The 14,727-nt window shown below is 41.6% G+C and overlaps 2 protein-coding genes across 3 annotated transcripts in view; one reads left to right on the forward strand and one right to left on the reverse strand.

The window, feature by feature from the left end:
* LOC116503895 overlaps positions 1-12,893 on the forward strand; it is a 35,658-nt gene extending 22,765 nt beyond the window's left edge. For both annotated transcript variants that reach the window (XM_032210610.1, XM_032210611.1), the window contains exons 10-16: positions 1,213-1,409; positions 3,861-3,906; positions 4,014-4,079; positions 9,682-9,741; positions 9,981-10,063; positions 10,846-10,940; positions 11,771-12,893. In XM_032210610.1, coding sequence (XP_032066501.1) covers positions 1,213-1,409; positions 3,861-3,906; positions 4,014-4,079; positions 9,682-9,741; positions 9,981-10,063; positions 10,846-10,940; positions 11,771-11,805 — 582 coding nt within the window. In that variant the 3' untranslated portion in view covers positions 11,806-12,893. The remainder of the gene's footprint in view (positions 1-1,212; positions 1,410-3,860; positions 3,907-4,013; positions 4,080-9,681; positions 9,742-9,980; positions 10,064-10,845; positions 10,941-11,770) is intronic.
* LOC116503896 (histone H3.3A) lies at positions 12,563-14,727 on the reverse strand. The gene is made up of 4 exons (XM_032210612.1): positions 14,502-14,727; positions 13,838-13,981; positions 13,375-13,528; positions 12,563-13,266 (listed from the first exon to the last, which is right to left on the reverse strand). The coding sequence occupies exons 2-4, from the start codon at positions 13,963-13,965 to the stop codon at positions 13,138-13,140; spliced, it is 411 nt and encodes a 136-aa protein (XP_032066503.1). The 5' UTR covers positions 13,966-13,981; positions 14,502-14,727; the 3' UTR covers positions 12,563-13,137.

The following is a 14,727-nucleotide window of genomic DNA, read 5'->3' on the forward strand; positions in this document are numbered from 1 at the left end:
ATATGTAGGGAAAACAGCATCTTCCCACTTTATAAAGAGGCAACAATAAGTTTAATGGGACTGCACTATTTGCAAAAGTATTTAAAACAAAAGTCTTTAGAAACAAAAAAAAACTGTTATCAGGGAAGGATACTCTAAAACAGACCAACAAGGTTATGTAGTGGATGAATCCAGAATGCTGAGAGATCCCAAGGAAGAAAAGTGGTGGGGAAAGGAGAAGTTGAGAAATGTGGATAAGCTTCATGGAAGGCATTAGGAACTGAAGCACTCCACACTACAACATTTTACTGAAGAATCTGTTAGCGATCCACATATTATACCGTATTACAGAGCCATTTTGATGCAGTGTTGAAGGTGCTAGGCCTCTCAGTTAGGAAAGCCAAGTGGGTGATCTCCAGTCAGTCAATCTCAGCCTAACCCATCTTGTTATAGGGGGGAAAGGCAGATCTATTCGTATATTTTCCATCTTGATTTATATATGAAAAAAGCTGGGATAAAATAATAATCCTTGGTGCATGTTTTAAAATGCGCCAATTGGAGAAGATCACAAAGTATCAAAGTCTTAAAAACTAAATTGAAATATTATGGCCATTACCTGGCCATCGTAATCCCAGCTGTTATTGGTACACAGGTGCCATACCAAAAGATTTTGAATGCCACATAGAAAATCTGTGTGTTGACAATATCACCCATTAGCTATAAAAGGTCACGGGACTTGGCTCCACACAGATTCTACATATGCTAGCAAAAGACTCTTATATGCTCAAGGATAACAGCTTAGATACTGTGCAGGGGTGGGTTCTGGCTGCTGCTACTGCCAGTTTGTTCAGGGACGTGCTGCTTGTGTGTGCTTTGCGCACATGTGCAATACTAAAAAAAAATGTTCTGCGCATGTGCAGAAGCAAAAAACAAGATGGCAATGCCTATGGCGCCACCGAGAGACCTGGTTCAGGGGCATGGCAGGCCAAGTTACTATCTACTCGGCTGAAACGCTAGGAACCACTTCTGCTAATTTCCTATGGTTTTTAATAACTAGGAAAATACCCAGTCAATAAGTTAACAAACTTCACTGACATATCCCAGTAGTAACCAGAGTGTCCATTTAGATCAGCTTTCCCTGGATCCAGATTTATTACAAGGACAGGGAATAACTAATCTAGTGGATGATGTTAAGAGATCCTTGCTGATCATCCATGTATCTGTTCGTTGCAGGCTGGTTCAGTACTGCAGAAGCTGAAAGGCAAACCACTAAGCTTTCGCCTAATCCGGTGGAAATGGCACGATGGAGGAATATTCAAGCCATTGTTGCCCTATCTAAAAGTTCTCAGAGAAAAAATCCCCAGCTTCCAACTCCAACATGAACACAAATCTAAAGAAGAGAATGAGGAGCGAAGTTTGCAAGGAGGCAGGTAGTGGCTGCTCGGGACAATTAAGAAAACAAAAGTATGGTGGATTTTCACAAGTCCTACCTCATCACCACTGGTTGGGTGCATAGGTTATTGGTGCATAGGTCATTCCCCAAATCTAACCCACTGGTCCTTCAGCTATTGCAGTTTGCAGTCTCTAGCCTGAGAGGCAATCCTGGAAGGAAGCCAGCCTCTTTCAAATGTCAAACAAAGGGTGGCAGACACACATACTTTTGAATACCCCTCCTGAAACAGAACCCCAACAGATCTCACAAACCTCATTTCTGGTGATTACAGAAAAGATGGAGTTATAGGTTACCTGCATTGAATCATCAGCAAATATAGGGGAGTGTTATGGGGAGCTTCAGTTTTAGAAGTTTTAGAGTTTTCCACTCATGGAAAAAACCATTTTTCCCTATAGAAAACCCACTCATGGTTTGACTAGTTGTAACAATAAAGCTAGTAGGTTTGGAATAAAAGTGGAAAATGGTATTTAATTCAGATGGGCCACTTATGGTCAGGTTCTGGTTTCTTTGTGAGATCATTTGCTGTAGGTAGAACAAAGTAATGCTTTGTGGCATTTGTAAGAGAACATATACAATTTCTTCTGAGTGCAGAAAGGGACTTAGATTTTGATAAGACATCGTAATATACCCTGTTTCTCCAAAAATAACCCCTCCCCAGATAATAAGCCCAATCGGGCTTTTGAGTGCATGCGCTAAAATAAGCCCTCCCCAAAAATATTGCAACACAGCAGCAGCCATGAGGTGACCACGCTCGCCACCTCCTGCACCTCAAAAATAATAAGACCTCCACAAAAATAAGGCCAAGTGCTTATTTCGGGGGGTCAAAAGAAAATAAAACCCTGATTTATTTTCAGGAAACACAGTATGCATTGCTGTCTTATAAAGTTGTGACAAGAAAGTCAACACTACCATGTTGGACAATAGCCAGCTAATGGTCAAACTAGCCAAGGAAATGCTATTCTATTGCTTAAAACATTTTTTCAGCCTGTTCTCTACAAGCTGTTTCTTTAGCACCCATGTGGTATAAATAGAGAGCTCCCTCCTGCTCCCCTTCTGGAAGTATAAGATTCAGTGGAAGGGAAATATTTTGCATTGTGGAATGTGAATAGCACAGACATGTTTATATGGCTTATTCCCTATATAGAACATATTCCAAACTGGATTAGATTAACTTCTTTGATTCACCATTTTCATCTATTATTATGCAGAAAACTCATAATGCAGTTTTGTATTTCTCAATCACATGTGTGGCATGCCAACTAGGTTTTACATAGCTGCCTTGTATTAATTTGCTGGTGAATGATATAGCCCAGCTCTCTGGAAGTGTGAGGGATGCAGTTGTGGATCCTGGGAATTGCAATCTGAATACTACCGTAAATAAATATTTTCTTACTGGCAGCAGTATACAAAATTAATTTAGTGGAACATACCTCCCTTCCTGAAATAGGGAAGAAGTCCATGAAAGCTAAGTAGGAGACCAGAGAGCTGCCCTTGTAGGTTCATGCAGTGAGGCAAAAGACTGGAGAAGCTCAGCAGATCATTTCCTGGACTTCAGAGATTTGAGCTCAAATCTCAGCAATAAAAAGAACACTTTGGATTACTTAATACTCTCTCACACTGTTTGAGTGTACGTCTATGGTTCAGACTTGGTGAAAGTCTGCTCCCCATAATATCAGAACACCATTCAATTTTTAATAGTTTTTAGTAGTTGTTATCCACTTTATCATTTTTTCTGTTCTTGCTATTTTATAGATACTATCAACTGCATTTATATATTTTACCTTCACTGATCAATATAAGAGGCGCCCTATTAACATATATACCATATTTTTGGAGCATAAGACACACCTTTCCCCCACTAAAAGAGCGTGGAAATGTTGATGCATCTTATACACTGAATACAGCCATTTTTGGCCTCCTGAAGCCCCGCCCCTGCATCCCAAAATGGCCCATTTGTTTGCCAAAATGGGGGCATTTTTGTCTTGCCCCAGCCATGCTGAAGCCTGCAGAGTGCTGCTGGGGACTGAGGGAAGGCAAACACTTTTTTTCCTTACTTACCTATTCGAAATCCTTGTGCGTCTTATACACTGGTGCATCTTATAGTCCAAAAAATGCGGTATGTCCTTAGAAAAACAGGGCTTTTGGTTTCTGTCTTGATGATACTAAGACCATTTGATAGCATGATTAGTGAGACATCATAGAAGTACTGTATACTACGGTAGGAGTAGAACTATTCTTCCTCTGCTTGTCAGTAAGGACTACTGATCGAGAGTCTGGGGAAACAAGCTTAGCTCTTCAGTCCTAAACTTCAATGAAGGCAACTTCAGTTTGCTTTTGGAATTTTTTTCACAAGCTGCATCTTGATGTGAAAATAAAGGTTCTGTGCATAGATTCTTTGAACTAATTGTTTAATCTCATTTCTCCATAGACTCTTGTACAATCTGCGGTACTTAGGTCAGGCCAATGTAGGAAAGGTGAGACAATGTTTCTAAAGAGAAAAGGGGGGGTTGTTCAGTTTTCAATCCTGCTTTTAGGTCTGCATTTTTCTCACATTTTGTTCATCTCTTGGTTTCTTTTCCAGTATGGAGGCAAAGATATATTAGACGTAGGCATACCCATGGTGTTAGATAAGCATTTGCCGCAGCAGGTAAGATTCATGCTGGGAATAAGAAATGAATGTTTATCAAACTACTTTTTTCCCCTCTTAAATCATTATTTTAAGTTATGCTTTTTAAACAAAGAAGCAGATTGAATCTTGAACACTACCGCCCATTGTGATGGCAATCTTGATAATTTAATTAATAAAATCAATAGGGATTTAGATGCTAGGGCTATTTGAAATGAGAAAACACCACAGGTGACAAGGCTTATATTTTAGATAAAAACATGTTCTGTGTAACAAATTCTGTAAAGAAAAATCCCTCCCTTAGGTCTCTTAAGTTAAAGGCAGAACATGGCTGAACTTTTGTTTTTAATAGGAAATGCCTTGAGAAGTGCCATTAAATCATGTATGAGAAATAAATCAAGTATCAGAATTTTCTAGATTAGAACTAATAGAAGTCCACCGTTTGAGGCAGAGCTAGACAAATACCCATTTAGCAACACATTTACTGACTGAACACCTCAATGACCATTTTTCTTTCATTTAGTATTCCACGAAGGCATGAAAATATGTAAGCTTGTAGAGAAGCTGATCTTACTGAAGCTCAGTTATGGATTTTATTCGGTTGCATGATGGTGAGTTCAACCTAATACATTTAGCAACTCATCTTCATGCAAGTGAATTTCCCCTTGATCATCCATACCTTTCCAATTGACTCCAGACCTTCATTTTTTGGAACAGATTTGTTACAGTAAAGGGAAAATCTATATCATCGCTTGTTTCTATTCTGCAGATGACAGGTCGTAAAAGCCCATTGTTTTCTCCCATGTATCTTTTTTTTTAAAATAAAGAATGAAAGTTATAGTCAAGGGTGAAATCCAGCAGGTTCTGGAGAACCAGTAGTGGAAATTTTGAGTAGTTCGGAGAACCGGCAAATACCATCTCTGGCTGGCCCCAGAGTGGGGTGGGAATTGAGATTTTGCAGTATCCTTCCCTTGCCAAGCTCACCAAGTCACGCCCACCAAGCCACACCACACCCACCACGTCACGCCCACAGAACCAGTAGTAAAAAAAATTGAATTTCACCACTGTCATAGTGGATTAAGGTGACCCCCATACTTCATCCTCTCTTGCCAGGCCTTCATATTACATGTATATTCACATCCAGAAATGATGGGAGGCAACAGTGGACATGGAGGTGCCTCAATTGGTGCCCTACTTTCATTACCAATTCTCTGACAAATACTATTCTTCACAACTACTGGCCTTGAAGGAGTTGGCCGCTAATCAAGATGAACAGTAGATTCTGAGATGGTGGTTGCTTCAGGGAGAGCAAAAGGAAGGGAGGGGGATGGCCAATTAAGAAGTGTGAAATATGAATGAATGACCAAGTAGGGAAATGATACAGCTCTTTCCACATCAGGCATGGCAGGCATGAGAGGGGGAGTACAATAGATTCCCTGCAGAGGGATAGCAATCACCTCTATAAGCGCAACCAAGTTCTCGACGACCTCATGTGAACTGTTGGGAATTACCAGCAGAAATGGGGAGCGACGCAGCTGCGTTTCATTCTCACAATCCCCTGTGAACTTGCGAAATTAAAAGGCAAGTCTGAAGGCAGGGTGACGTGAAAGTATGTGGAAAAGACCTTTGGAAAACATGCCAAGAGATGCTGCCAAGGCAAGAGTCAGATAAGAGTCAGCATAGCCTGCAACTGGATAATGGGTGGGGCAAGAGCCTCAGAAGAGACCCTTCCCCAGTATATTGGGCTGTAAAGGAGATGGGGGAGAGGATTATATGTTCAGGCTTGCAAAATTCCTTGATGCATGACCATAAGAGCCTGTCCATTACAGTCGCACGTTATGTTGATACTTAATCATGTGATTCTTGCTTAATGACCCCAATCCCTGCTATCTCTGTTGTGGTCATTAGTAGAGTATAGGATGCCTCAGGGATGGGGAAGGCTCTGGGTGACCTATCACAGGCCCAAGCTCACACTACAGCACCTACCCAGCTCACATATGGCCTGCCCCAGGCCCCCAAGGCCTTCAACCCCCAAGGAACCCCATGCTATGCTTTCTGCAGTTGCAACAGGCCTTGGGCCTGCTTTGCCACACTGCTGGGTTCCACACCCTTCTCCTCACCCTCCTCAGTCACTTTTTCTGTAGATCTTCTGGAAGCAGCCACTCAGCAGTGTGAACTTTCAACACAGAGGCTGCGTGGCACCATCCCAGAAGTAGGCACCATTTTGGGGCTGGCCACAATGAATTGCGCCTGCTCTGAACTGGTGGCTGATCCCAGGATGGTGTCATGAGCAGGCGGTTGGACTAGATGACCTCCGGGCCTCCCTACTTTATATAGAGGCCAACGGGCAGAGCAGTCGGATCTCCTTCCCAAACAGGATCTCCATAGGAGATCTATGGAAAAGGCAAATAACTGAGCTGTGTTGAAGGGTAGAGAGGAGGGTGTGGGACCAAGTGGGCGTCTCAGGCATCAGTCAATAAGGGTGAGCACATTGGCAAGTGCCCAAATTTCATTCATGCAACTGTGGGATTGCTATAGTGGTCATAACTTTGGGCAGGTGTCATAAGTTCCTTTCATTCAGCAATGACATAATTTCAAACAGTTGCTGAATGAAACATCATAAGTTGAGGACCACTTGTGCAATAAAATAGAATTAGCTCATCAGGTTGTGATTCTTACTTGGTTTACCCCTCATGGGGTTTAAAGGCCTCTGACATGGTTGCAAGCAAGATGGCTAATCCCCTCATCTCCCAGTGCTCAAACCCACAGAAAACTGTTGGCCTGTGATCCCCATGCAGGGAACAGCCATCTGGAACACAGGATATTGCTCATCTTCTCTTTACCCGGAGGAGGAGGTTCCAAGGAACCAGTCTAGACACAGATTGCTTGGTCTTTGCCATGATCATCCATTCTACGTTTGCAGAGCTGTCTTCAGTTTTCCATACTTTTCCTGGGGGGAAAAAACTCTTATGAATAGGACAGTGATGGGATTCAAATAATTTAACAACCGGTTCTCTGCCCTGATGACCAACTGGGTAGGCAGGGTTTGGTGGTCCTGTGACTGGGTGGGTGTGGCCAACTCAACGTCACTCAGGTTGATAGGCGCTTTGCCTTAGCTGTGACAATGTGATAAGGGTTAACTGGAGAGGCGGTTTCTGTAAGTAGCACAATAAAGATTAGGCTAGAAACACCACCAGAATGTTCCTTCCTGCCTTCCTTACAGGATTAGCCCTGTAAAGTGGGTGGGGGGGAGGAGATTTCTTCCAACAACTGGTTCTCCCAAATAGGTGCGAACCAGCTGAATCCCATCACTGGAGTAGGAGAAACCTGATGTCCCTCTCCTCTCTTCTCCTGCAAAGCTATGCCACATCCTACCTGCTGATCTTTCCAATTTCTTCCTTCCCTTTGTAACCATGTAGCTGCTGCCATATTTGAATCCTGTTGTGGCCTGCTAGCAGCCAGCAGAGCTGGCAGCAGATTTGGACAGTGAGGTGGTTGGAGAGGAACATGGGCCAGTCCTGGAGTCTGGGAAAAGCTCTGATGAGGGCTCTGTGTCGGAGGCAGAGAGGGGGCCAGAGCCATATGCCAGTTATCAGCTCCCTTCAGAGTCAGATATCAGTGAGGCAGACGAACAGCTGGAGCCTGTTCCCAGTGGGCGCATGTGCAGAGTTGCCAGACAAAGGGAACAGCTAAAGAACAGGGGTCAACTTGGGAGTAAGGCCACAGGTGGACAATGAATGGCGTCTCCCAGAGGAAATAAAAGAGGAGCGAAAAGAGAGTGGAGGTTGCAGGAGTCAATTACTTTGCTTAATTGGTTCGTGACTCTCCAAGACTCCTTGCCAAGTTTTGCAGATATCGGCCTCTCAGCTCTCCACGCCAGATAAGGTCTGTGACTGTAATTCCTCCCATGAAAGGCTTTGTTGGATGTGAATGAGAAGAATTCACAATAAATTTATAAAAGGGGTTTTTGTCCGGACAAGTAGTTTGCTTCATGCAGCATACCCACCTGCCCCTCTCCCCATCTTCACCTAAATCTTCTTTGCTATGCACTTTGTCCCTCTCTTTGATTTTTCCATTATCTTCCCAGCACTGTATTTCTCCTCTCCTGCTGCTTCTCATCCCTGAACACACATCTTCCAGAATGTGCAAGTATCAGGTCCATGCCTGGAGAAAACATCTGGGCTTGAGTCTGGGAACAGACTGCTCAGTCCTGACTGGTCAATGGTAGTACAAGCATGGAATGTTTTACATACCGGTAGCCCTCAAATCACAACTATAATGGTGCCTGTATCATAGTGCCTGCACATGATGAATCATCATGTGACCAAACTCAATTTTGCACCTTTTTTGTGGTGTCTATGGAGATTCTCAGTTATCCAGGTCATGGTTGTCCCAAAGGTGCTTTATCAAAAGGCAACTGGACTTTTCATCCAGTTCTGGAGAAGTTTCTTGGATAAGAAGCAAAACGTCTTCAAAGAAAAAACAGAAAGTCCGGTTGCCTCTTGAAAAAAGCACCTTTGGGACTTTTTCTTTTTGTAGTGGTCATTGAGCGAATAAGTGCAGTGGTCATAAAGTGAATGCCTCAATCCTAAAGCAAATGTTGCAGTCATAAAGCAAATGTCATGGTTGTTAAATGAACCCCTTGTTTTCCCCCAAAATTAGAAGTAAACAGCAGTTTTTGGCAAAAAATGTTGTCAATTGTGGTTTTGTGACCATGGGACGCTGAAAACAGCTATAAATGTAGGCCAGTTGCCAAGCATTCAAAATGTAGTCATGTGCCGGGGGGGGGGGGTGCTGCCATTAAAACTTTAGAACTGGGTTGTAAGTACTTTCTGGAAGGAGGGGGGCATCTGTCATGATTTGAAATAGTTGCTAAGTGACCCATCACAAGTTGAAGACTACCTGTCCCTCTGTTTTAGTTCAGTATCCCTTTTCCCCCCTGGTTTTGAACAGCTTAAGGAATATAAATCTAGGTCATTCTGACAATGCTACCCAGCAAAATCCATCAAATATATAAAATCTTGGAAGAATTTTCAGCTATCGGAAAGAAATGCAGAACTGTAATAAGTAGAATATGTTTATATTATCCCAGCCAGTGTTTATCAGTGGTGAAAACTATACCCAAAACATCTTGAGGAAGATGCAAAATTGCCTGTAATTTAAGTGATGGCTGACTTTGGCGGTCAGTGTTAAACTGGACAGGCTTGTTCAGCTTGTCTCACCCAAATATTATAGCTCACTTGCTCGTATGGGTTTTTAAAGATCTAGATATCAAGTCAACACATTCAATTCTTGCTCTGCCATCTTAGAGATAGGCAGGAATATGATCAATGCATATAGGTAGAACTGTTTAAAAGTCATGCTGCTACATTAATGAAACTTTCAAAGGGTTGGTTTTCATTGTTTTTTCAGATGACTGCAGAAATTATTGTGTTAGCTCTTAAAGTGGTAAATTCACTGATCTGTAAAGTGATTCAGTTGGAGCTATGTTGCAATATTGTCTGGGTGGAAGGAGGAAACAGGAAAAGGAAATTGGAAACATAGCAGGTCCAATTTTAAGTTTCTTTTAGGGATGCTTTGTCATGTAATAGCATTATTAACAGTTGTAATTTTATTTCTTCAGGAAATTTTATTCGACGTCAAAGAAACTGAAGTAATTGTTCAACACAAAACAACATCAAAGGTTAGAATGTTTGTTTGCTGGCTGTACTTGATCATGTCTTCTTAATAATTTATTGTCTTTACTTTTTATAATCTGGGCAATGCATGCTTAAAATAGAGACTGGAAATGTTTCTAAGGATGGTTATTTTTTTAATTGTAGATCTAATCTTTATTTTGTCTTGATTGACATTCAATAAAAAATAATTCCAAAAAAAGGAGCTTTGACCAATGCCTTAACTGCAAATTGTTGCCATTTTCAGGTTCTTTTCCGTTATTCTTACACAGACATTTCCTGTGTGGGACGCCGTCTGGATAACCACAATCTCTTTGCTTTCTGTAGCTTGTAAGTTTTATTGTGAAAAACCATCCACATGCGACATATTGCAAGACTATATTTACCAGTCCCATTCACCATATAGTATTGCTAATAGTCATAGCAGTAGTAGTAATTTTTAGTGTAGGGTGTATCCATCAATTACATTCAAATATGTCAGTGTGTTCTTTACCAATATAGGAATCTTAAGGATTTCCTTATTGGACTTTGTGAATCATGCCAATTACCTGTTTAGCACATATTCTACCAGTTCCTTTTTGTGTTTAAATGTTCCCTTCCACATAGAATGTTACCTTGAATACATTGGATTGTTGATAAACTAGCTCATATCCAAGATGTATTAGGTTACCTGATAGCCTGGTTTATCATTTAGACCCATTAAAGGTAAAGGTTCCCTTCGCACATATGTGCTAGACATTCCCAACTCTAGGGGGCAGTGCTTATCTCCGTTTCAAAGCCAAAGAGCCAGCACTGTGATCATGTGGCTGGCATGACTAAATGCTGAAGGCGTACAGAGCGCTGTTACCTTCCCATCAAAGGTGGTCCCTATTTTTCTACTTGCATTTTTACATGCTTTCGAAGGTTGGCAAAAGCTGGGATAAGTAACAGCATCTCACTCCATTACGCGGCACTAGGAATTCAAACCGCCAACTTTTCTGATCAACAAGCTCAGCGTCTTAGCCACTGCGTCCCATAGACCCAATTAGAGTAATGCTATTATGTACAGGCAATTAGTCATATACTATCTTAAAATGTTTTGGATGTCTAAAGTTACCATCTTTATTTTATAGAGCTTCACCTGACTCTCCAGATGATAGCACTTTTGATTGCCTAGTTTTTGAATCAAATTCTGAAGAGGAAAGTGAGGAAATTATCAAACGGATTGGTAAGGAATAAGGTTTGGAATGTGTGTTGTAGTAAAGGCTATTGTATTTTGTTAACGTGTATTAACAAATTAACTGAAGAGCCGAGGTGGCGCAGTGGTTAAATGCAGCACTGCAGGCTACTGCTAGATCAGCAGTTCAGCGGTTCAAATCTCACCGGCTCAGGGTTGACTCAGCCTTCCATCCTTCCGAGGTGGGTAAAATGAGGACCCAGATTGTTGGGGGCAATATGCTGACTCTCTGTAAACCGCTTAGAGAGGGCTGAAAGCCCTATGAAGCGGTATATAAGTCTACTGCTATTGCTATTGCATTACTCTATACTTCACAGCTTTACCTCTTCTACAACTTTCTTCCATTTAGGCATTGTCCAGAATACATAGGTTGGGATGAGCTGTTGTATTAATCAGAGTCCTGTTGCATTAATGAAATCCCGCTAAGGCAACCCAATTATGTCCCAAGTATATACAGCATAAAGTTAATAGTTCTTTGATATGATCACTTTGGTTAAGCTTTTAAATTAATCAATTCTTACATTTCAGATACCTGTATAACGGTGTGATAGCTTAAGAAATAAAGTAGACCAAGGCAGCATATTAACATGTGTTCCTGTAATATTTGATGTCTGAAGTTTTACAAACTTGTAGCAATTTGTTTAATTGTTGGACTAAACATTCCTAGAACTAAAATCCAAAATGTTCTTTAGATAGAGTTTGTAAACAATGCTAGCAACTACACATCTAGCACGAAGGTATTTATGAATATAGCAGTAAGCTATTTGTAATATGCCCAAAAAATAATTCAAGACATGACCAATTGTTGTTTGTTTCTTTAGCTGCTGGATTTAAACATACAGAGTGGTTTGTCTGACAGATGTGATGTTCTGCCGCTGGGCTTCTATCTACTTTGGAGCCTCATTGGGCTGCTTAAGTCTAATATCAATCAGTGATATCTTGATGGGTCAACTCTTGGATTATGGAGTCACTTGGTATAGATTAAAATTCTGTCCAGATACAATTGTTCTAGATAAATCAAACAGAAGACTCAACTGCTTTTTTTAAATGTTTACATTGCCAATTTTCAGAATGGAATAAAATCAAGCTGAAGCAATAAGATTGTTTGCATAAGGTAGCATATCTATACTGAAAGCAAAACCAGTTTGATAAAACAAATCAAATAACTGAACAGTTTCTCAGCAGGCAACTTTACAATGTTTTTTAAATTTAAAATACTCATTATAGGTCATCTAACAAGACATAATCCTAAAACAATCTGTACATTTATATTCTCAAACAAAGGGTTGTAATACTTGGAACAGCTTTTTTTAAAGAGGCAGCACAGAAAGCTGGACTGTTCTTGTCTAGTTTCATTTAAACGAGTCACCTAATTAGTCTAGAAACAAGGCTGAAATAATTTCTAAGAAACTGAGTAGCATTTCCTAGTTTATAAATTATTCTGCAAACATAAGAATCAAAATCAGAAAGACTATTCACTGACTTGTTATATAATTGCTGCAAGCTCATACTTCAATTGGGGATAAATACAAAGCATAAACATGCTTCAACTTGATTTAAGCATAAACCCAAGTAGAAAAGCTACTTTTCCCACAACAATGACAGGACTCATGTGAATGTAAAACATTTAATTTAAAAATGTTGACACTACAATATATAAAATAGCTATTATAAATGCACATAGTGTATTCTATAGCTGCCAGATTTACTTTTTTTTTTAGGAAACTGCAAGTTACACTGTGGTTAAGACTTGTTCTTTACCCCTTTAGAAAGTTTACATTCTGTCACAGTGATGTATGGTCAGACTTAACAGTCCCAATTGTTAAACACTTGAATCAAGTTATAACCAGTTTTATTGCAAAAGGACCCTGTACACATTTATATCAATTCTAGTACCTTACAATTTTAGCTACCCAACAAGTCATTAACATACAGAAACATGCATGAAAAGCAAGAAAGATCACCCATCCCTTCTGCATATTAGCAACTTGTCACTATTGAGCAACAGGGCTCACATCACTGAGTTTTATGTGAACAGTCACTGTTAGCATTCATCCTGAGTGAAAGATGGAATGACTTAAGTACAAATGTAACATATTATAAACAATTTCATACAAAAAAAAGTCACAAATTGAAACCAAAGTATTTTACAGAATTTACTACAAAACACCATAAAAACTGCTTCCTTTTAAGCCCTCTCGCCCCGTATCCTACGAGCCAACTGGATGTCTTTGGGCATAATGGTAACTCTCTTGGCATGGATGGCACAGAGATTTGTGTCTTCAAACAGACCCACCAAATAGGCTTCACTAGCCTCCTGTGTGAAAGATTAAAAAACAAGCTATTGGTTAGACATTAACCTATAAGGACACATTATTCCTTTCCCCACATAAAATCGTACCGTAGTACTTGAATAGGTTCATACCTGCAGTGCACCAATGGCTGCACTCTGGAACCTTAAGTCTGTCTTGAAATCTTGAGCAATCTCCCTTACGAGCCTCTGAAATGGAAGCTTACGAATCAAAAGTTCTGTTGACTTTTGGTAACGGCGAATCTCACGCAGCGCCACAGTACCAGGTCTGAAGATTTGTGGGGGGGAGGAGAGAGAGCGAGAGTAAGGCAGTCTGTTCACAGCACATAACAATTTCTAAATACGTCTTTCAAAATAGTTTCAAAGACATATACACCACAGAATCTTGGCAGGGTTGCCTGGTTGCTGACAACAGCTGTGAGGCATTTATAGTTAAAGCAAGGCTAACACTAGAATCACAGCGACAAAAGCTAACTTTGTTACAACACACACCACTCCCTCCTTAATCCTTTTATTTCCACAGATCGGCTTGGCGGTTGTCCTAAAAAACACATTCCAGGCGGTTTTGTCTTATTACCTGTAGCGATGAGGTTTCTTGACTCCGCCAGTAGAGGGGGCGCTTTTCCTAGCAGCTTTAGTAGCCAGCTGTTTACGTGGAGCTTTGCCACCAGTGGATTTACGAGCAGTCTGCTTGGTACGGGCCATTTTTCTTCACACTCTTCTGAAAAGAAAAGAAAATCCGATGGACGGACGGATGGGGGCAGCTTTCTCCAAATTCCCCAAGGTCGATCCGAAGGCCTAGGTGGGCTTTCCGGCACTTCCAGCCGCCATCTACTCGTTGCTCCTCTTCCCCGAGACGGAAATGCTTTGGCGGGAGGGGAACGGCAGCGGCAGATGTCGGGGAAGGAGGGGGGAGTCCTCCTCCATGCGGGCACAGGGCCAAGGAGGGTTCAGCCAGCGCGGCGCACCGCCAGGAGCTGCTCTCTCTCCGGCTTGCTTGCCCACGCGCGACGCCGGAGAGGAAGCCCGATTTTGTTCCTTCCCTTCTGCTCCCATTACTACCGCCGGCATGAAGTCTCCGGCCTTTCCTTAAGCGGCCGACCAAGAACAAAGCGGCCTTCCACCTCTCCCCTCCACCCATTTTTCACAAAATCTGCTCCCCAAAGGACGGAGACCCCCTTTCTTTCTCCCCACTTTCACTGTTCCCCCCACACACACGCTCGCTCCCAGCCGAAACTCACCTCTTTCGCGAACAAATCCTTTTAAAAAAAAAAAACAACCACACTTCCGCTGTGAATAGACGAATAACACGTACCGCGCGGTCTTACTACAAACCTTAACTGTCCCCTCCCTCTGCTGGGATGCTGTCTTTATAGAGGGAGGGAACCTAAAACGTCATGCCGTCACAATATAGACACGCAACGCGCGGAGCTATTGGCATCTGCTTTCGCCGGCGCCATGACGTTA

This window comes from Thamnophis elegans, chromosome 2, assembly GCF_009769535.1.
Source record: "Thamnophis elegans isolate rThaEle1 chromosome 2, rThaEle1.pri, whole genome shotgun sequence".
Lineage (NCBI taxonomy): Eukaryota > Metazoa > Chordata > Lepidosauria > Squamata > Colubridae > Thamnophis > Thamnophis elegans.

Bases quoted from the DNA above. Each gene is read 5' to 3' on its own strand.
- LOC116503896 (XM_032210612.1), bottom strand. From the start codon at position 13,965: ATGGCCCGTACCAAGCAGACTGCTCGTAAATCCACTGGTGGCAAAGCT. The intron at 13,529-13,837 runs GTAATAAGACAA...ACAAATCTTCAG, and splicing joins AAGAAACCTCATCGCTACAG to ACCTGGTACTGTGGCGCTGC. The intron at 13,267-13,374 runs GTATGAACCTAT...TCTTTCACACAG, and splicing joins CAGCCATTGGTGCACTGCAG to GAGGCTAGTGAAGCCTATTT.